The sequence below is a fragment of the Rhinoderma darwinii genome, chromosome 4 (genome assembly GCF_050947455.1).
Source record: "Rhinoderma darwinii isolate aRhiDar2 chromosome 4, aRhiDar2.hap1, whole genome shotgun sequence".
Classification (NCBI taxonomy): Eukaryota; Metazoa; Chordata; class Amphibia; order Anura; family Rhinodermatidae; genus Rhinoderma; species Rhinoderma darwinii.
This window is the reverse complement of record NC_134690.1, coordinates 292,157,915-292,181,385: the sequence shown is the minus strand read 5'-3', so window position 1 is coordinate 292,181,385 and position 23,471 is coordinate 292,157,915. Positions and strand designations below refer to the sequence as shown.

The 23,471-nt window shown below is 43.8% G+C and overlaps 1 protein-coding gene across 1 annotated transcript in view; it reads right to left on the bottom strand.

Moving 5' to 3' along the window:
• Positions 1–23,471, bottom strand: part of LOC142760539 (protein unc-93 homolog A-like) — a 74,509-nt gene that overhangs the window by 6,563 nt on the left and 44,475 nt on the right. Inside the window, exons 7-8 of the mRNA XM_075863732.1 lie at positions 22,388–22,519; positions 8,934–9,181 (exon numbers count right to left, since the gene is read on the bottom strand). Of these exons, the coding sequence (XP_075719847.1) occupies positions 8,934–9,181; positions 22,388–22,519 (380 nt within the window). The remainder of the gene's footprint in view (positions 1–8,933; positions 9,182–22,387; positions 22,520–23,471) is intronic.

Below are 23,471 nucleotides of genomic sequence, written 5' to 3'. Positions count from 1 at the left end.
TGCAACAAATAAGCCCTCACACAGCTCCGGTGGAGAAAAAATAAAAAAGTTCTGGCTCTCAGAATATGTCGAAAATGTGCAGAGTGTTTCAAACGCAAATAAGATTGGACACCATTTATCAGTGCGACACCGGCAATATATCTGTATATTATTATTTATTTACCGCATTATTATACCACCTTATTATGCCCTGATGTACTCTGCACAGATTACATATGCTCCCTCATTATAAACTGAAATACCAGTAAAACCCCAAACAGAACAACTCCCAAGTAAAATCTGCGCTCCAAAAGCCAAATAGTGCTCCTTCCCTTCTGAGCCCTGCCATGGGTCGAGAAAGCAGTTTTTTACCACATATGGGATATTGCTGTAATCGAGATAAATTGCTTTTCAAATCTTGGGGTGCATTTTCTCCTTTATTCCTTGCAAAAATGTTACATTTCCACGTTTTATCTGATCAATTTCACAGTATAATTACATAAAATTCTGCAAAAAAAACAGTGGTGTCAAAATACTCACTATACCCCTCAATAAATTCCTTCAGCGGTGTAGTTTTCGAAATGGGGTCACTTTTGAGGGGTTTCCACTGATTTGGTCATGCAGGGGCTTTGCAAATGTGACATGGCGCCGCAAACCATTCCAGCAAAATTTGAGCTCCAAAAGACAAATAATCTCCTTCCCTTCTAAGCCATGCCGTGGGTACAAACAGTAATTTATGTCCACATATGGGGTATTTCCGTGCTCAGGAGAAATTGGTTTACAAATATTCGGGTGCTCTTTCTCCTTTAGCCCTTGTGAAAATGAAAAAATCTAAGCTAAAACTACATTTTTTGGGAAAAAATTTAGATTTTCGTTTTCACAACCTATCTCCAATTAATTCTGCAAAAAAATCTGTGGGGTTAAAATGCTTACTATACCCCTAGATAAATTCCATAACAGGTTTAGATTCCAAAATTGGGTCACTTTTAGGGGGTTTCGACTGTTTTCGCCCTCAGGGGCATTGCAAATGCGACAAGGCACCAAAAACCATTATAGCAAAATTTGAGCTCCAAAAGCCAAATGGCTCTCCTTCCCTTCTGAGGGCTGCTGTGTGTTCAAACATAAGTTTATGACCACATATGGGGTATTTCCATAATCTGGAGGAATTGCTTTACAAATGTTGGGGTGCTTTTTCTACTTTATACCTTGTAAAAATGAAAACATTGTATGTTTTATTTGAAAAAATTTAGATTTGTATTTTTATGGCTTAATTCAAAGAAATTTAGCAAAAAAACTGTGGGATCAAAATGCTCACTATACCCCTAGATTAATTCCTTGGGGTGTAGTTTCCAAAATGGTGTCTTTTTGAAGGGTTTCCCTATGTTTTGGCACCACAAGACCTTTTCAAACCTTGAGATGGTTATAATATTTTCTAATAGAAAGGAGGCCTGAAAATCCACTAGCTGCTCCTTTGCTTCCGAGGCCTGTGTTTCAGTCTATTAGCACACTAGGGCCACAGGTGGGATATTTGTAAAAACTGCAGAATCTGGGCAATAAATATTGAATTGTGTTTCTTTAGTAAAATCTTCTGTGTTACAGGAAAAAATTTATTACAAATGAACTTCGGCAAAAAAAATAAAATTTGTACATTTCACCTCCACTTGCTTTAATTCCTGTGAAATGCCTAATGGGTTAACCCCTTCAGGACCCAGCCTGTTTTGGCCTTCAGGACCCAGACGATTTGTTACTTTATGTGGTAATAACTTTGGAATGCTTTTACCTATCCAAGCGATTCTGAGATTGTTTTCTCGTGACATGTTGTACTTTATGTTAGTGAAAAAATTTTGTCGATAATTTTGGTATTTATTTCTGAAAAACACCACAATTTAGAAAAAATTAGCAAAAATTAGCATTTTTCTAAATTTAAACGTATCTGCTTGTAAAACAGATAGTAATACCACACAAAATAGTTACTAGTTAACATTTCCCATATGTCTACTTTATGTTTGCATCGTTTTTTGAACGACCTTTTATTTTTCTAGGACGTTACAAGGCTTAGAACTTTAGCAGCAATTTCTCATATTTTAAAGAAAATTTCAAAAGGCTATTTTTTCAGGGACCTGTTCAGTCTGAGGTGGCTTTGAAGGCCTTATATATTAGAAAATCCCCAGAAGTCACCCCATTTTGAAAACTGCACCCCTCAAGGTATTCGAGTCAGCATTCACAAAGTGTTTTAACCCTTTAGGTGTTTCACAGGAATTAAAGCAAAGTAGAGGTAAAATTTACAAATTTTATTTTTTTTGCAGAAATTAATTTCTAATACATTTTTTTTTGTAACACAGAAGGTTTTACCAGAGAAACGCAACTCAATATTTATTGCCCAGATTCTGCAGTTTTTAGAAATATCCCACATGTGGCCCTAGTGTGATAATGGACTGAAGCACCGGCCTCAGAAGCAAAGGAGCACCTAGTGGATTTTGGGCCCTGTCAGGTTTGAAGAGGTCTTGTGGTGCCAAAACAGTGGAAACACCCCAAAAGTTACCCCATTTTGGAAACTACACCCCTCAAGGAATTTATCTAGGTGTATAGTCAGGGTATGTTCACACGATGAGAGGCATTTACGTGTGAAAAGACAGACTGTTAACAGCTGCCTCGATTCACATGTAAGGGTATGTTCACACGCTCAGCCAAAAACGTCTGAAAATAGGGAGCTGTTTTCAAGGGAAAACAGCACCTGATTTTCAGAAGTTTTTTGAGCAACTCACGTTTTCGCGCCGTTTTTTCGGCCGTTTGTGGAGCTGTTTTCAATAGAGTCTATGAGAAAACGGCTCCAAAAACTTCCCAAGAAGTGTCCTGCACTTCTTTTGACGAGGCTGTAATTTTACGCGTCGTCTTTTGACAGCTGTCAAACGACGACGCGTAAATGACAGGTTGTCTGCACAGTACGTCGGCAAACCCATTCAAATGAATGGGCAGATGTTTGCCGACGTATTGTAGCCCTATTTTCAGACGTAAAACGAGGCATAATACGCCTCGTTTACGTCTGAAAATAGGTTGTGTGAACCCAGCCTTAGCATTTTGACCGAACAGGTTTTTCGCTAAATTTATTAGAATTAGTCTGTAAAAATGAAAATCTACTTTTTTCAGAAAAAACATAGAAATTTTTAATATTTACAAGAAATAATAAAGAAAATGCACCCCAACATATGTAAAGCAATGTCTCCCGATTACGGTAATATCCCATATGTGGTAATAAACTGCTGATAGGACCCACAGCAAGGCTCAGAAGGGAAGGAGCGCCATTTGGATTTTGGAGCACGGATTTTGCTGGTTCGGTTTTCGGTGCCATGTCGCGTTTGCAACGCCCTGGAGAGACCAAAACAGTGGAAACCCCCCAAAAGTGACCCCATTTTGGAAACGACACCTCTCAAAGAATTTATCTAGGGGTATAGTTAGCATTTTGACCACACAGGTTTTTTTGCAGAGTTTAGTGGAATTAGGCAGTGAAAATGAAAATCAACTTTTTTTCTGAAAAAGCATAGAAATGTTAAATTTTTACAAGGAATAAAGGAAAAAAGAACCACAACATTTGTAAAGCATTTTCTCCTGATTACGGCAATACCCCATATGTGGTAATAAACTGCTGATTGGACCCATGGCAGCGCTCAGAAGGGAAGTAGCGCCATTTGGATTTTGGAGCACGGATTTTTATGGATTGTTTTTCGGTGCCATGCCGCCTTTGCAACGCCCTGGAGAGACCAAAACAGTGGAAGCCCCCCAAGTTACCCCATTTTGGAAACACCCCTCAAGGTATTTTTCTAGGGGTATAGTGAGAATATAGACTCCACGGGTCTTTTGCAGAATTTATTAGAATTAGGCGGAGAAAATTAATATCACAATTTTTTTCCACTAAAATATTGAATTTTCTCATTTTCACAAGGGATAAAGGAGAAATAAACAACCAATTTTTATAAAGCAATTTCTCCCGAGTACGGAAATACCCCACATGGGGTCATGCATTTTTTTCATTAGAAATAAATTAACCCTTTCAGGACTGATCCATTTTTTGCTTTCTTATTTTCGTTTTTCACTACCCGCCTTCCAAGAGCCATAACTTTTTTCTTTTTCCGTCAGTAGAGTGATGTGAGAGCTTATTTCTTGCGGGAGGAATTGCAGTTTCTATTGATACCATTTACAGTGCCATAAAAAGTACTGGGAAACTGAAAAAAAATAGGAAAATATAGTAATATAGGAAAAAAATCTGATTCCATTTTTGGGGGTTTTCGTTTTTACAGCTTTCGTCGTGCAGTAAAAACGAAAACGACAGCGATTTTGGCGGTTTCAATTATTTAAGTTTTTGACGGTGTTCATTGTGCGAGTTAAATAATGGCATATTGTAATAGTTCGGCCTTTTACGGACGTAGCGATATCAATTCTGTTTATATTTTTACATTACTTTTGAAGAAAAATGGGAAAAGGTTTTTTTTGTAACTTTTTTTTCTTTCTCACTACTAATAACAATATACAATATGCTGCGATACTAATGTATTGCAGTATATTGTTATTTTTACAGGCTTCTGTAACCGCACGATCGCTGTTCCTGTCCCTTAGTCCTGGGTGTAAGCTCCATACATCACCCCCGCACCATGACGTGCTATTAAGTCATAGTGCTCAAAGGGGTTAATGCACAGCGGATGGTGTGAATATTACAATTTTGCACTGATGTGCCATTTTAGTGCATAATATGTTGTGCCCAGTTTGTGCCACTGAAGACAAATACCTCATAAAACGTTAAGCGGGTTCTCCCGGGTATGGGGATGCCATATATGTGGGCGTAAACTGCTGTTTGGGGACGCTGCAAGGCTCAGAAGGGAGGGACGCCATTTTGCCTTTGGAGCGCAGATTTTGCTTGGTAGTTTTTCTGTTTTGGGTTTCGCTGGTATTTCAGTTTATAATGTGGGGGCATATGTAATCTGTGCGGAGAACATCAGGGCATAATAAGAGGGTATAATAATGCGGTAAATAAATAATAATTCATAGATGTGTGGCCGGTGTCCCACTGATAAATGGTGTCGGATGTTACCCGCTTTTAGAACGCTCTGCACATTTTGCATCGCCATATTCCTGGGAGCCAGAACTTCTTTATTTTTTCACCACCGGAGCTGCGTGAGGGCTTATTTGTTGCGGGACAATCTGTACTTTTCATTGGTACCATTTTGGGGTACATGTGATTTTTTTGATTACTTTTTATTAAATTTTTTTGCAAGCCGGGTGACCAAAAACAAGCAATTCTGACAATGTTTTTTAGTTTATTTTTTGCGGCGTTCACCGTGCACTATAAATGACCATTATATTTTATTCTGCGGGTCGGTACAATTACGGCGATACCATATGTATATAGGTTTTTTTATGTTCTGCAGCGTTTGCGCAATAAAATCACTTTTTTATAAAATAATTTATTTTCTGTGTCAACATATTCTGAGAGCCGTAACTTTTTTATTTTTCAGTCAAAAAAGCGGTGTAAGGGCTTGTTTTTTGCAGGACGGGTTGTAGTTTTTATCAGTATTATTTTCGGGTACATGCGACTTTTTGATCACTTTTTATTCTCTATTTTGGGAGGGGTGGTGACCAAAAAATAGCGATTCTGGTGTAGTTTGTTATTGATTTTTTTCACGGTGTTCACCGTGCGGGAAAAATAACTGTAATGGCAGGGGGTAGGGAGACGGACAAGTGAGCCCTAATTTACCCGCCACTCTGTCCCTGCCTACTTGCAACGACCCGCCCTAGGCGACGGGGTACAACTGGGCGGCGGTCCCTGCGCTCAGTAAGTGCACGACAAACACGACAAACATACATAGGAACACAAGCAAGGAAAAGGGGCCGTTGCCCACGGCAACACCGTGAGCAACCAGAGTGGTGAACGAGCCGAGTCAAGCCAGGAGTGTGAGAGGTACAAAACGAAAAGCAGAAGAGTAGTCGGTAAGCCAGGGTCTGTATGGAGCAGGATCAAAAATAGCAGGAGCTGTAGCTGGGCCAGGAAACCACAAGGAAAGAATCACAAGCACCGAGGGACAGGAAGTGCAGGTTTAAATAGACCGAGGGCGGGAGCTAGCTGAGTCTGGCCAGGTTACGATAGGCTCTCCCACTCCTAAGCCTGCCAGCCTGAATGGTGAAAGCAGGAGTCAGTCTTGGGGATGTATTCTCAGGTGCTAACTGATTAGTTCTGGGAGTTAACCCCGAAGCTGTGCCTGGCAGATCCTTTACAATAACATTATAGTTTTATAGCTGGGGTCTTTACGAACGTAGTGATACCAGATATGTGTACTTTTTTTAACGTGTTCATTTTTTTCCTATAATGAAAGACTTATTATAGGAAAAAAATTAAGTGTTTGTTTATATAACTTATAACTTTTATTTTTACACTTTTTTATAAAACATTTTTATTCTTTTTTTTACTTTTTTCACTTGTCCCACTAGGGGACACTTAGACTTGCAGCTTTGATCGCTGCTGGAGTACATTACACTACACACGTAGTGTAATGTACTCCAACTGTCATTGTGACGTAACTGTCACGCTGACAGGAAGCATCGGAGGACCGGCCGGAGGCTGCTCCTCCGAGGCTTCCGTACATGGCAACCCGGAGGTCATTATCTGACCTCCGATTGCCACGACAAGCATCGGTAGGCCCCACGATCACTTAGTGGGGGCTGCCGATGTGCTTCAAACCACTTAAATGCGGCGACGGCAATCCGTCGCCGCATTTATGGGGTTAATTGCCGAAATCAGCGGCGATGGTCCGCTGACCGGCAAGGCTGGAGTGTCAGCTGTCAGGGACAGCTGACCACCCGGTTCCCGGACACTGTCCGTTAGGACAGTGTGCGCCGGGAACTACTCCGCAATGGTACGTCCTGATGCGGGAACTAACCCCTCTGCAGGACGTACTATTGCGGCGCAGCGCGGGAAGAGGTTAAGACACTTTCTTAATGCTGTTTAAAATACTTTGAGGGGTGTAGTTTTTAAAATGGGGTGATTTATGGGAACTTTCTAATATATAAGGCCATCATAGCCACTTCAGAACTGAAATGGTCCCTGAAAAATAGCCTTTTGAAATTTTCTTGAAGATGTGAAAAATTGATGCTAAAGTTCTAAATCTTGTATCATTCTAGTAACTATTTTGTGTGGTATTACTATCTGTCTTACAAGCAGATAAATTAAAATTTCAAAAATGTAAATTTTTTCCAAATTTTCCCTAAATTTTGGTGTTATTCACAAATAAATATTGAATTTATCGATCAAATTTTTTCACTAACAAAGTGCAATATGTCACAAGAAAACAATCCCAGAATCGCTTGGATAAGTAAAAGCATTCCCATGTTATTACCACATAAAATGACCCATGTCAGATTTGAAAAAATAGGCTGTGTCCACAAGGGGTTTAAGAATCCTTTTTTTGATGAGTTTTTTGTGGCCGTTTTTGGAGCTCTTTTTCTATTGACACAATGAAAAACGGCTCCAAAAATGGCTTAAGTATTGACATGCACTTCTTTTTACGGGGGTTTTTTTTTAATGCGCCGTTTTTTTAAGCGGACACGTAAGAAAATGCCCAGTTGAAACAAAACACAGTTTTCCCCATTGAAATCAATAGGCAGATGTTGTTTGGAGCCGTTCAGCTTCCATTTTTTCAGCAGTATTTTTGGGCGTTTACAGCCCGAATAATGGCTGAAAATAAGCCGCGTGAACATGCCTTAGAATGAGGGGGTCGGCCGCCTCCGACGTGCCATCATGCCTTCTCCCCCACATGCGTATGTAACGGTGGCCTGGGGGCCTAAGGAAGGCTCCCAGGTCTGCCATCTTTGCACAGATGGCAGACCTGCATCTGTGCAGATCTTAATAGGAGACTGTCAAAATCGCTATATACTGCAATAGATCAGTATTGCAGTATATAGTGCAAGCAATACTACAATCTCTTGTTCAAGTCCCCTAGGGGGACTTCTAAAAAATATTAAAAAAAAATGTTCAATACATTTTTTAATGTACCAAAAATAAAAATATTAAAAGTAAAGAAAATAAAACTTTTCCCATTTTTCCCCTAAAGTAATGTTAAAAAAAAATAACACAGCTGGTATCGCTGCGTCCGTAAAAGTCCGAACTATTACAATATAATGTTATTTAACCGGTTGGATGAATGCTGTAAAAGAGAATTATGAAATTCTCCCAAATTGCCAAAATTATACTAAGGATACTAATAGAAACTACAGCACATCCCGTAAAAAATAAGCCATAACATCGCTAAATCGACAGAAAAATAACAACGTTTTGGCTCGCAAAATGTGGCAGGACAAAACATTTTTTTTTAACAATTCGTTTTTTATTTTAAAAATGGTAAAACATAAAAAACAAAAATTATTTGGTATCACCATAACCATAGCAACCTGTAGAATAAAGTGAACATGTCATTTTTATTGCACGATGAATGCCATAAAAAACTAAAACCCCCAAAAATGGCGCAATCGCTGTTTTATGTCCATTTCAACCCACAAATATTTTTTTGTTCAGTTTCCCAGTACATTATGTGGTACATTAATTGGAGCCTTGATAACTTTAACTTGTCCCGTAAAAAATAAGCCCTCGGCTATGTCGACATAAAAATAAAAAAAAGTTATGGCTATTGGATTGGAGGAAAAAAATGAAAAAAATAAAATTGGTCGTGTCCTTAAGGATTTGTGAAGGAGGCCTTTTAAGGCTAGCGTTTCTAAAAGTGTTTTTTGATGCAGTTTAAATTAAAACACAATACATTTTCTGTGCGTGAAGGGGGCCTAAATGTCATGTGACATCAAATGTAATGATAAATTGAGCGTAAGATTCAGTGAATCAGCATTTCAAATGTAAAAACAGCCATACACTGTACCTGAATTTAGACACGCTATACACTAACATATTAACTTTAGACTACTTTTTCACTCAAAGCTTCAATGTCCATGAAACTGTGTACTTGTATTTGTGTCTTTTTAAATTCAATGTACTCTACAATCAAATAAAGCAACATTCCAAATAACAGAGTAGCTAACAAGATGCATAATTTTACATAAACGCCTAAAAATGAGCTATAGCCAAATGATAACACATATCCCAGGGATTTCCATAGCAGATAACTGGCAAAAGCTGCTTCTCTGTTTTCTTCAAAGAGTATTCCGTAAAAACCTGCACATAAAAAGTAGCATGTTATATTTTGGTTAAACATATCTTGCTTTAACAAATTACAGTTATTTTAATTTGCCAGAAAGGATGTAGTTAAATACCAATAGACTCATAAATTAAACACAATCAGGTATTAGGTGATTATGCATTCTAGGTGAATGGGAGTTTTAAGTGCATCCAGTTTAAGTATAGTTCAGGCAAACAAGCCACCAGTCTCTCTTTCATTATGGCAAATTAATTATTGCTAATGTCTTCGAAATTGCCGCCGCTCCCTGTCGCCATATACTCACCAAATATTTGCGTCTTTTGGCCGGCGCCACTTCCCCGTCTCTGCTTCTAGTGGTCTCCCACGCACTCCACGCTCTTCTTGTGCTTCTAGTTCATGCGCTGACTCTCCCTGCCTTAAAGGGCCAGCGCATACCAAAATATCTACCCAGCTCTCCCAGGGTATAAAGGATTCCACTTTTTATGTACACCTTGCCTGCACAATTAGGTTCTTCTTAGCTTGTCTAGTATTTCCCTCCCATTACTTTGTTGAATTTCTTGTGATTGACCTCTTCTTGTACCCTGCCCTGACCTCTTGTTAGTGACACAAAGACGAACCTCTGCCCTCTGCCCTTACCTCTTGGTCAGCCAATTGTGAGTGCCCGTTTGCTGCCTGCTCTGATCTTTGCTAAACCTGACCCCACTGTCTATTAGTTTTGCACTATGCCCAGGGCCGGACTGGCCATCTGGCAGTTCTGTTCCAGTGAACAGTGGGCCGCCTGCTGGCCACCCAAATAAGTAGTGCCAGTGGCCTGCTGCCTCTCAGAGGGGGCAGCAGCGCCACTGAAACCAGCCGCCGCCACCCCCTCCTGCACTAATTGTACCTGCCTTACAGTGACGCTAATTGGCAGGGCAGAATGACTTGTCCCGCCAATCAGCGCCTTTCAACTATGCTAGCGGCGCGATTACGTTATCGCACCGCTTCCGTTGTTGAAAGGCGCTGATTGACAGGGCAAGTCATTCTGCCCTGCCAATCAGCGCCGTCGTTCAGCCGCAGCAGACCTGCTCAGAAGAGAGCAGGCCTGCATTGACACAGGACGGCATGGGAAGGCGATCAAGGTGAGTTATATGTGGGGCACAACTTACAGGGATGTGTATCTCATAGTTAGATACAGGGCCCCAGCAGACAGTAATATTGTACTGTATAAGATTACAGTCTGCTGGGGCCCTGTATCTAAGCCTACTATGTGGTAAGCTTGAATACAGGGCCCATCAGACAGGATCGGACATGGGCCATGTATTTAAAAATACCATGTGGTAGGCTTAGATACAGGGTCCATGTGTGACACGGTCTGTTAGATTCTGTGTCTAAGAATACCACAAGGTAGGCTTAGATACAGGACCCCAGCAGACAGTAATCTTATACTATATAAGATTACTCTCTGCTGGGGCTCTGTATCTAAGCCTAACGTGGTAGGCTTGGATACAGAGTCCATTTGTGATACTGTCTGTTAGACCCTGTATCTAAGCCTACCACAAGGCAGGCTTAGATACAGGACCCCAGCAAACTGTAATGTTCCACTTACCCTCCTCTTCGGCTCCGGGTGCAGGGTATGTCCCGACACAATCTAGCATCGTGACATCATCCGTGGCGCACAGCGTCGTGACGTCATGATGCGAGAATACGTCAGTACTTCCGCTGCGCTTGTGAAGGAAGATGGGTAAGTGTCGTTACTATAGGCATTTTTATAGGTATTTTATTACATAGGCACCACTATAGTAACTTTAACTTTCATAGATGCAATTGCGACCCGAATGTGACAGTCGCCGGGGATCCGGGGCACCGGGCCAAAGATCCGGGGCTTGAGCCCCGAAGGCCCGGTGCAAGCGATGCCCCTGATGTCATTACAGCCAGGGCCACCATCAGGGCATTATGGCTGGTACTCCAGTCAGAGGCCCGGCCACAAAAATAAATGAAAGGGGCCCGCGCCGACACCAGTGCTGCTCATCGCCTTTCATCTAAATTATTTTAAAACGTATAAAAAGGGCCTCTGCGGTAGTTTGCAAGTAGAAAGGACAAAGCCCTGTTATATTGCAGGGCCATTCCCTTCTCTAAATTAAATACCACTAGGGCTCTGATTCACAAGGTCCTGATGCATGCAAAGCAGGGCCCCCATTAGTGTAAGATGCCCCAAGAAGATAAGAGGCAATATGACCCAACCCAGGAGTGGTATGAACATAGGGGTCTGGTCTTGAGGTCAAAATGTTTTAGGGGGATGTAATTGGTAAGTGTAAATTAATTTAGGGGTCAGGTCTCGGGTCTGAAAGAATTTAGGCATCTGGTTTGAGGTCTGACTTAATTAGGAGATCTGATTCAGGTGTAAATTAATTTAGGGAACTGGCCAGGTGATAAATTAATTTAAAGGTCTGGTCTGTGGTCTGAATTATTTGGGGGGCCTTATTGAGGGTGTAAATTAATGTTGGAGTCTGGTCTTGGGTCTGAATTAATTTGGTAATCTAATTTGGGGTGTGAAGTGATTTAGGGGTCTAATATGGGGTCTGAACTTAGGAGTCTGGTCGGGAGTCTGAATTAATTTAAGGATTTGGTCAGGGGTTATGGTGGTGACGGAAAAGTTGACTAAGGAAGTTTTGTTGGGGAGAATGGCGGGCCCGTTTTTGACCAACCCCTATTCCGATCTGATTGTGTATGTTCTGGGGGTGGTCCAAAAAAGGAGCCGAATAAATTTCAGGTCATTCACCACCTGTCTGATCCTAGGGGGTTGTCAGTTAATGACGGTATTGCTCCTGAGCTTTGCTCCATGGTATATACCTCTTTTAATGCAGCGGTTGAGTGGGTACGTCATTGTGACAGGGGGGCGTTGATGGCAAAAATGGATATCGAGTCAGTCTTTCACCTCCTCCCGGTGCACCCGGACAGCTTGCGCCTGTTATGGTGTTATTGGAACGGGGCTTATTTTGTAGATCAGTGCCTACCGATGAGCTGCTTGATTTCCTGTGCTTATTTTGAGCCCTTCAGCTGTAGTGGGTGGTTTGTGACCTCACGGGTGTCCAGTTGGTTATTCATTACCTGGACGACTTCCTGTGCATTGGCCCCGCGAGTTCCCCTGTGTGTTCTACTCTACTATACACGGTGGAGTGGGTAGCAGCTAGTTTTGGTGTTCCGCTGGCACCTGAAAAAACTGAGGGCCCTCGGAATTGCTTCGTTTTTCTGGGAATCACAATTGATTCTGTTAACATGGAGTGTTGTCTTCCCTTTGATAAGTTGGAGTTTCTGCGGGTTGATATTGGGAGAGCGAGACAATTGCGGAAGATAGTACTCATGGAATTACAATCCCTTCTAGGCAAACTTAATTTTGGGTGTCGGATTATGCCTATGGGCAGGGTGTTCTGTAGGAGGGGCGACGGCAGGCGTTCGGGCTCCACATCGATATGTTCGGTTGACCAGGGAGCACAGGGGGGATTTGGTTAGAGTTCTTGAATCTTACAAGGGCAGGTCGCTTTTTATGTCTCCGTTGGTGGATAATTATGATTGGGAGCTGTTTGCTGACGCTTCTGGTAGTGTCAGTTTTGGCGCCTATTGTAAAGAACAATGGTGTGCGGCATGCTGGCCGGTGGACTGGGTCGAACTCGGATTGGTGAGGTACCTTGCTCTCCTGGAACTTTTCGCTGTGGTGATTTGGGGTGAGCGGTTCCAGGTGTCGGCCATTAATAATGTATCGGCGTTTTCTCTTCTGGTGGTGCGGCTATTGCGTCAGTTGGTGTTGTGCTGCTTATCCCTTAATTCGTGGATCATTGCGGTACATGTGCTCGGGGTTCAAAATTACATTGCAGATTCTCTTTCTCACCTACAGTGGGAATGGTTCCGTTGGCTGGCTCCAGAAGTGGATTTGGAGGGGATCACCTGCCCGGACTGACTTTGAGGGCTGGTTTACGAGCAGCGGGAAGATTGATATGGTCTTCTTTAGCACCTGGTACGTGGTCGGCGTGGAAGGAGTGGGATACATGGTTAGCAGGGTTGTCAGGGGTAGAGGAGGACGGTGATCGTGTAGTGGCTTTGCTAGGGTTCGTGGGCTGGGTCTCGGTGGCGGGCTGGTCAGTGTCCATGGTAACTTGGTTTGTGTCAGCTCTAGCTTTCTGCTTTAAGATTCGAGGTCTTCGGGATGTAACAAAAGATTTCTTGGTGGTCCAGGCTCTGAGGGGGTACCATAGGGACAGGGGTTTGCCGGATGGGTGTTGTCCGGTTTCTTTCTTGATGTTGGAACGGCTATGGGAAGTGTTGCTTGGAGTTTGTTTCTCTGATTTTGAAGTGACTTTGTATAGATTGGCTTTCTCGTGGGCGTTTTTTTGGGGCCCTGCACGTTGGGGAACTGGTGGAACCTAGTACCAGCAGGACAGGAGGGTTGCAGGCGGCAGATGTGCTGTTATTTGAAGAGAGGAAAACGTGTGGTTCTGGGGGCGGTTCCTGCGGCGGGTATGTGCCCAGTTTCTTGTTTTTCTTGCTATAGTGCTGTTAGGAGGGGTACTGGGGGTCAGCTTTTGTGTCACGCGGATGGTTCCTTTTTGTCTCGTTATCAGTTTACGTGGGTTTTCCGTAAATGCATAGTGGCTATGGGGTTGGATGGGTCTGTTTTCGCTCCTCATTTTTTCCATATTGGGGCCGCTACTGAGGCGGCTGTTTGGGTTTTAGGGCCAGAGGTATTCAAACGGATTGGTCACTGGGAGTCTAGACGGTTTCAGTCTTATGTCCGTCCTCAGTTTGTGTGATTGTACACGTTTTTTTGAGTTTCTGTGGTTTTGGTGGGCCTATAATTTCTGTCGTCCCCCCCCCCCCTACCCTCCTTAAATTTTTCTTTCTTTTCATTGTAGATCGCTCCCCTCGGTTGGTGTGGACACTAGGGCACTCATACGTGCACTGGGGTGCTGTGTGAGCTGATGTCCGCCCAAATGGGCGACAACTGTGTTTTCTGCGGTCTGAGGCTATAATTTATTGGCTGGGCTCTGGAGGTATGGTTTGGAATCGGGTTCTCCCTGATTTTCATCGTTATGCCCAGCTACACAGTGCGTACGGATGTGTTGGTTCTGCATGTATGTGGTAATGACCTGGGTACACGCCCCCTCCGGGACATGATTAGAGATATAAAGTACAATTTGCTCAGTTTTTGGTCCTGTTTTCCCGGGGTACTAGAGGTGTGGTCCGAAATTGTCCCTCGTATAGACTGGATGCCTGCTCATTCCATGCCGCGCCTCAACAAGGCTCGTGGAAAAGTTAACCGGGCTGTCTCGAGTTTCGTGGTTAAGAGTGGCAGCGTTTTTTCCGCCATTACGATACTGAAGATGGTCTGGGAAACTTCCGGTTGGGGGATGGGGTTCATCTTAATGCCGTCGGTATTGACCTTTGGTCCCTGTGGATCCAGGAGGGGATAGAGCGGACCTCGTTGATTGGTGGGGGCTCTCATACTTAAAGGTGTTCTAAGTATGTTCGGGTAGAAGATCGGGGGTCCTTGGAGTTGGTGGTAAATTGGTGTGGGGGGGATTCATCGTGGGTATGGTCCCTCCCAAATTATACAATTGCTCAGTAGTCTGGCTTATTCTGGGCTCCTGCTGGGTGGTGGCTTGTCATGAGTGTAAACCACTCCCCGGGACAACTGCGGTTTATAACGGTGCTCCTGAGCCTGTGGGGAAACGGTTGGGGGTAAATATAGTATATGGTGGGCAGTTTGGCACCAGATTTTTGTAGCTCCAAGGACTCTTTTCTCATGGTTTTATTTATACAAATAATTGTTATTTTATGTATGTTTGTTAATAAAATGTCTGCTGTGGCTGAATTTATCCAACCTAATGTTTCGGTGTGTTTTACTGGAAGCTCTGTAATCCCATGGTCATGTGTCTGAGATTTATGACAAACATGAATATGACATTTGTCACCATCAGGGCTGTGCTGTTAGTGCTCAATGAGAGTTTTGTATACATTGGAGGAAGTAGTACTGTGTATATACTGCACTCATCTATATAGCAGAAACAGTAAATGGTGTCCATGGCAGCCGGCCATCTAACTGGCAGTTCAATTGTTCTCTTTGTAGCAGCTGTTCTGGAACACCATGTTTTTACGGCAATTCCAAATAAAGACCCCCTCAATCAGACCTTCGCCTATGATTAATGAATGCAGTCTGACTGAGAAAATATTAATATTTCAAAAAAGGGAATACTTTCAGGGGTTCTGTCACACCTTCCACGAATATTATGTCTGTCATTTAGGCCCTGCGTTTAGCTTGCACGCTGGAAAAATTCACGGTGTACACTCTAAATGTGTCCACAGGGCTCCATTAGCCCAACAGAGGCCAAAAGTGTGTGCTTTTTTTTTGTGGATTTCTTTTAATAGTGCAAAAACAATATACTGTGCGTTATACTTTTTTTAAAAATAAGAGTCTATGTTTGACATATGCCACTGTATAGCATATGTCCCAGACATATGTTTAACGTATACGTCATGGAATTTTTCTTTTTCAATAGTTTTTTTATCAATATTTGCAAAAACAAACAAACAAAGGAAACAAAGATAGTAACAAAGTGGTAAACGCCAGGTTAGGTGAATGTCATGAGAACATAATGTAACAAGTCAAATGTAAAAAAGAGAGATAACTGGTAATAGAAAGGCTTCTACTTAAAGAGGCTCTGTCACCAGATTCTCAAACCCCTATCTCCTATTGCATGTGATCGGCGCTGCAATGTAGATAACAGTAACGTTTTGTTTTTTTAAAACGTTCATTTTTGGCCAAGTTATGAGCTATTTTATATATATGAGCTTTGAAATGGACAATTTGGCGTTTTTTTTTCGTTATGTCCAACTGGGCGTGTATTGTGTTTTTAACTGGGCGTGTTTACGTGTATGACGCTCACCAATCAATGACCAGTAATATGTGGAGGACCACCTATCACACAATAATATGAACTGCAGATCACATTGGTGTACACCACCCAATAAAGCTATGTATTTGAGGAAGGGGAAAGAGGGAAAGAGTTTGTGATCTAATAATATTTAACTTTTATTGTTATGCATTAAAATAGACAATTACACTAAAAGTCCAGTGGTGCAAACTGGTATGTGTGAGTGACCCCCAAACTCACATACCTTTTGGCCATATATTGTATGGTAAATTGATGTTATGTATTACATGGATTGTTATGTTGTCAGTTGTGTTCAAGTAGGAAGTACATGAATTCCTGTGCTGCCAGAGTAGCAAGCTACACTATGAGTCAAATTGATTTATACACAGATGGACATCTGCGCTGTCTATGTGATCGGGCAGCGCAGTTGTGATAATTTTGACCTACCGTGCCGTTGGATGTAATATAAAGTTGTGATAGTGCAATAAATCAGGGCAACACTTGCCAATTGCACTGCCATGCGATTACACCACGGCGCAGTGTGAACACGAACCTACTAATTGCACCCTCACGCTGATGCCTCTGTATACCAGAGCAGCAGCATGGGGAGCAGTTTGTAACTGCACTGCTGTCAGTTGTGTATAAGTAGAAAACAATAATTTCTGTGCTGCCAAATGGGAAGCTAAACAGTAATTGTAAAGGATTTGCCAGACACAGCTTCTGTGTCAACGCCTGTGGGCAATTAGTCTGCACCTGCTCCTATGTCTGTGAGACTGACTCCATCTACCACCACTCAGGATGGCAGGCTTAGGAGTGGGAGAGCCTATCACAGCCTGGCCAGACGGAGCTACTTCCCGCCCACTGTCTATTTATACCTGTTCCTCCTTTGCCTGTGATTCTTCTATGCTTGTTTCCTGGCTTGCTGCTGCTGCTGCTTGTACTACTCATCCTCTGCTTGTTATTGAACTTGGCTTTCTGACCACTCTCCTGCTCAGCGTTTTGTACCTCGCTCTCTCCTGGTTTGACTCGGCTCGTTCACTACTCTTGTTGCTCACGGTGTCTCCATGGGCAGCTGCACCGTTTCCCTAGCTTCTGTGTACCCTTGTCTGTTTTGTCTGTCTTGCACTTACTGAGCGTAGAGACCGTCGCCCAGTTGTACCCCGTCGCTTAGGACGGGTCGTAGCAAGTAGGCAGGGACTGAGTGGCGGGTAGATTAGGGCTCACCTGTCTGTCTCCCTACCCTGTCATAACATAATCACAGGCCCATATTCCTAGTCTACCCTGGTCCCTGACACTTCGATGGACCCCCTTGAGACCCTGGCTCAGCAGATGCAGGGCCTCTCCCTACAGGTCCAGGCCCTGGCTAAGAGGGACAATCTGCGTGATGCTTCCCTGGTAGTGCCCCCCACCTCACCTCTTGAACCCCACCTCAAGTTGCCTGACCGGTTCTCAGGGGACCGGAAGACTTTTTTCTCCTTTCGGCAGAGTTGTAGGCTCTATTTTCGCTTAAAGCCCTACTCCTCTGGTTCTGAGAGCCAGCGGGTGGGTATAATTATGTCCCGGCTCCAGGACGGGCCCCAAGAATGGACCTTCTCCTTGGCTCCTGACGCCCCTGAACTTTCCTCCGTTGATCTTTTCTTTTCTGCTCTCGGGCTCATTTATGACGAGACTGACAAGACTGCCTTTGCCGAGAGTCAGCTGGTGACCTTACGTCAGGGTAAGAGACCTGTAGAAGAGTATTGTTCTGACTTTAGGAAAAGGTGTGTAGCTTCTCGGTGGAATGACCCTGCCTTGAGGTGCCAGTTTAGATTGGGTCTGTCGAACGCCCTGAGAGACCTGCTAGTTAGACTCCCTAGATCAGTTTATGGCTTTAGCGGTACGACTTGACCGACGTCTCAGGGAACGACGACTTGAACGTTTTTGTGCTTTCGACTCCCCCATGATGGCTCCCGAGGTTCCGTTGCTTCATTCTTCCACGGAAAACTCGGATGAACCTATGCAACTCGGGGCCTCCGTGTCCCCCCAACAACGTAGAGAGTTCCGCAGGAAGAATGGTCTCTGCTTCTACTGTGGGGATGACAAGCATCAAGTGTACAACTCTCCTGGGCGTAAGGATGCAGCCGGAAGAACTTCCGCGCCTAAATGATCATCAGGGAGGTCACTTGGGCGCACAAGTATTTCCCGTAAAGATGAAACCTAATAAAATCTTGCTTCCCTTTCAGGTCTCTTTTGGTGGTAGGTGTGCTACCGGCAGTGCCTTCGTGGATTCAGGGTCTTCTGCTAATATTATGTCTGTGGAATTTGCTATGTCTCTAGCTATGCCATTGATTGATTTTCCTAAACCTGTGCCGGTAGTGGGTATCGACTCCACTCCTCTTGCTAATGGTTATTTTACACAGCATACCCCTGTTTTTGAACTCCTTGTTGGCTCCATGCATTTGGAGCAGTGCTCTGTACTGGTGATGCAGGGATTATCGTCCGATTTGGTTTTAGGCCTTCCCTGGTTGCAGTTGCATAGTTCCACGTTTAACTGGAATACTGGGGTTCTTACCAAATGGGGTAATGAATGCATGACGTCATGTTTTTCTGTTAATTCTATTTCTCTCCCTGAGGAGGTGAACACTCTACCTGAGTTTGTTCAGGACTTCACTGATGTTTTCTCTAAAGAGGCCTCCAAAGTGTTACCTACTCATAAAGCATACGATTGCGCAATCGATTTAGTACCAGGAGCTAAGCTCCCTAAGGGTAGGATATTTAATCTCTCTTGTCCCGAACGTGAAGCCATGAGAGAGTATATCCAGGAATGCCTGGCCAAGGGTTACATTCGCCCCTCTACTTCTCCGGTACGTTCTGGCTTCTTCTTCGTAGGGAAGAAGGATGGTGGTCTTAGGCCGTGCATCGACTACCGGAACTTGAATAAGGTCACTGTAAAGAACCAGTACCCCCTTCCTTTGATTCCTGATCTCTTCAATCAGGTTCAGGGGGCACAATGGTTCTCTAAGTTTGATCTACGGGGGGCTTATAACCTTATCCGCATCAAAGAGGGGGGATGAGTGGAAGACTGCGTTTAACACGCCCGAAGGTCATTTCGAATACCTCGTCATGCCCTTTGGGTTGTGTAATGCTCCCGCGGTCTTCCAGAATTTCATAAATTAGATTTTAAGAGACTATCTGGGGGTATTTCTTGTAGTGTACCTTGATGACATACTTGTGTTTTCCAAGGAATGGTCCTCCCACATTGAGCATGTCAGGAAGGTGCTCCAGGTCCTTCGGGAAAACAAACTGTTTGCTAAGACCGAAAAATGTGTGTTTGGGGTGCAAGAGATACAATTTTTGGGTCAAATACTCACTCCTCATGAATTCCGCATGGACCCCGCCAAGGTCCAGGCTGTGGCGGAATGGGTCCAACCTGTCTCCCTGAAGGCGTTACAGTGCTTCCTGGGATTCGCTAATTATTACAGGAGATTTATTGCTAACTTCTCGGTAATCGCTAAGCCTCTTACGGATCTCACTCGCAAAGGTGCTGATCTCCTCCACTGGCCTCCTGAGGCTGTCCAGGCTTTTGAGATCCTTAAGAAGTGCTTTATCTCGGCCCCAGTGCTGGTTCAGCCCAACCAAATGGAGCCATTCATCGTGGAGGTTGACACCTCCGAGGTGGGAGTGGGTGCTGTCTTGTCCCAGGGTACCAGGTCCCTCACCCATCTCCGTCCCTGTGCCTACTTCTCCAGGAAGTTTTCGCCCACTGAGAGTAACTATGATATTGGCAACCGCAAACTCTTAGCCATTAAATGGGCATTTGAAGAGTGGCGCCACTTCCTGGAGGGGGCTAGGCACCAGGTAACGGTCCTTACCGACCACAAGAATCTGGTTTTCTTAGAATCTGCCCGGAGGCTAAACCCAAGACAAGCTCGATGGGCGCTATTTTTTACCAGATTCAACTTTTTGGTCACCTATAGGGCTGGGTCTAAAAATATTAAGGCTGACGCACTGTCGCGTATCTTCATGGCCAGCCCTCCTTTGGAGGAGGATCCTGCTTGTGTTTTGCCTCCAGGTATAATCATTTCCTCTATTGATTCTGATTTAGTCTCCGAAATTGCGGCTGATAAAGGTTCAGCTCCCGGGAACCTTCCTGAGAACAAGCTGTTGTTCCCCTGCAACTCCGGCTAAGGGTACTTAGGGAAAATCATGACTCTGCACTATCTGGCCATCCAGGCATCCTGGGTACCAAGCACCTCATTTCTAGAAACTATTGGTGGCCTGGCTTGCCTAAAGACGTTAAGGCCTATGTCGCCGCTTGTGAGATTTGTGCTAGGTCCAAGACTCCCAGGTCCCAACCAGCGGGCTTACTATGTTCTTTGCCCACTCCCCAGAGACCTTGGACCCATATCTCCATGGATTTTATCACCGATTTGCCTCCATCTCAAGGCAAGTCGGTGGTGTGGGTTGTAGTAGACCTCTTCAGTAAGATGTGCCACTTTGTGCCCCTCAAGAAACTACCCAATGCTAAGACGTTAGCTACCTTGTTTGTCAAACACATCCTGCGTCTCCATGGGGTTCCTGTCAATATTGTTTCTGACAGAGGGGTACAATTTGTTTCATTGTTTTGGAGAGCCTTCTGTAAAAAGTTGGAGATTGATCTGTCCTTCTCTTCGGCTTTCCATCCTGAAACTAATGGCCAAACGGAGAGGACTAATCAGTCTCTAGAACAATATTTAAGGTGATTTATCTCTGACTGTCAACATGAATGGGTCTCATTCATTCCCCTCGCCAAATTTTCCCTTAATAACCGGGTCAGTAACTCGTCAGGGGTCTCCACCTTTTTCTGTAATTTTGGCTTTAATTCACGGTTCTCCTCCGTTTCAGCTGGTGGTTCCAACAATCCCGAGGTAGATGTCATTCATCGGGAACTGTGCACAGTCTGGGCCCAGGTTCAGAAGAACCTAGAGAAGATAGAAGATGTTCTGCTAACCCCTTGTTTGTGGTCGGGGATCTGGTGTGGCTGTCTTCTAAAAATTTGCGCCTTAAAGTTCCGTCCAAAAAATGTGCTCGCCGGTATATAGGGCCGTACAAGGTCATTGAGATCCTTAACCCTGTCTCCTTCCGGCTGGAGTTACCCCCGTCTTTTCAAATACACGACGTCTTTCATGCCTCCCTCCTGAAACGCTGCTTCCCGTCCTTGGCTCCCTCGAGGGAACCTCCGGTCCCTGTTCTCACCCCTGAGGGGGTAGAATTCGAGGCGGCCAAGATTGTGGACAGCAGGATGGTCCAAGGCTCCCTCCAATACCTGGTCCATTGGATAGGATATGGGCCTGAGGAGAGGACTTGGGTACCCGCCCGGAATGTTCACGCTGGGGTATTGCTCAGGAGGTTCCACCTTCGTTTCCCCAATAAACCAGGTCCACCTAGAAAGGTTCCGGTGGCCCCTCATAAAAGGGGGGGTACTGTAAAGGATTTTCCTGACACAGCTTCTGTGTCGACGCCCGTGGTTAATCAGTCTGCATCTGCTTCTATGTCTGATAGAGTGACTTGATCTGCTACCACTCAGGCTGGTAGGCTGAGGAGTGGGAGAACCTATCACAGCCTGGCCAGACGGTTCTAGCTCCCGCCCTCGGTCTATTTATACCTCCATTTCCTGCTTGTCTTTGCCTGTGATTCTATCTTGTTTCCTGGCTCTGCTGTTCCAGCCATTACTATTGACCTCTGCTTCATTATGACCCTGGCTTTACTGACTACGCTCCTGCTTTGGTACCTCGTACACTCCTGGTTTGACTCGGCACGTTCACTACTTTTGTTGCTCACGGTGTTGCCGTGGGCAACTGCCCCATTTCCCTTAGCTTATGTGTACCCTTGTCTGTTTGTCTGTCGTGAACGTATTAAGCGTAGGGACCGTCGCCCAGTTGTACGCCGTCGCCTAAGACGGGTCGTGCAAGTAGGCAGGGACTGAGTGGCGAGTAGATTAGGTCTCACCTGTCTGTCTCCGTACCCCGTCATTACACTTTTACACTCAAAATGGGCTATCTAGCCCGGTAAAGGCAGACAGTGGCAGCTTGTTAGGCTACATGCACATTGAGGTATTCTGCTCTTAGTACAATCCCATAAGGTGAGCAGATGAGTAGGAGTTGCCCTTTTAAGTGCTGTTTTATTTTTGTAAACAGTTTGGGTCTCTTCAGGCTCTGGTGTGACTATTACTTCTGCACTATAGCTGATCCCATGCTAAGGAGACAGTAAAAAGAAACATGCAATACAGTCTCTCTTTTTCTTTTATATAACTTTAGCAATATACTATAAAAGTAATAAAGTTTGTAATGTAATACTTGCCATTCAATAGTGTTTGCCAAACAGCATCTGCAATACCCCATAGTCCAGAAAATAAAAAAAATACTCCCAGCTGATGACGATGAGGCTTCCATACAAACAGTGCTGCAATACTACTGATGTTTATAACCATGGCTGTACAAAAAATAGAAAATGATACACAATTAAAAAAAAACTTTATTTTTAAATAATGAACATGGATCTGATTGAAAAGTGTCTAGTTATTTTGGCAGACCAATTTGGCAGATCTGTAAAAGCAAAAAAGTACACTTTTTTTTAAAACATGAGAACTGGGCTTTACACCTCACTAAACACATTAGATAAAAAATTTAACATTTCATGTCATAGCAACCAAAGCATTCTGATGATGTTAGGCTTGGTGGCCTTTTTAAAGTGAAATTTGGCCTGACACTTTTGCCTGCGGATAAGGTAGTGTTTTTCTAAGTTGTTTTCTTATTGTTTGATTGATTGCTTGACTGGACTCTACTTCTGCTCCAGACATTCCTAGCAGCGTCACCGAGTTGGTGACTTCTCTGGAGACTGCGATCTGGGAATTAAACCGGGAACGTCAATAATGCGGAGGTTAAAGGTGGAGAACGAGGAGATTCCTTAGACTATACACCTCAGTTTCGCCAGCGCCAAGCTGATTGCAGTACAAGGATCCACTTTCTGATGAGAATCGTAACACTACCATTAATCAGTTTAGATCTTTTTGCAGAAACCACTGATTAAACATTGATAATCTGCTGAAATGTGGATCTGCCATATTGGCTTTTTTCTTTTGGTAATTATTGCATTACTAAGTACCAATAAATACGTAGTATCATATAATAGGCCTTGCTCATACAGTACAGTTTTGATGCATTTATATCGGTTTTTTAATTTAAAGGGGTACTCTAATTTCAAATACCCTATTCTTAGATAATAGACTGAGGTTTCCCATTCAGGAACCAATAAGGATCTGTTTACTTGTAAAGCTCCTGGTGCACACTCCAAACGTGTCCATAGGGCTCCATTAGACCGACAGAGACGAAAAGAATGTCTTTTGGCCTCTGTCAAGCGGGTTATACCATTTCAGGTATGGAAT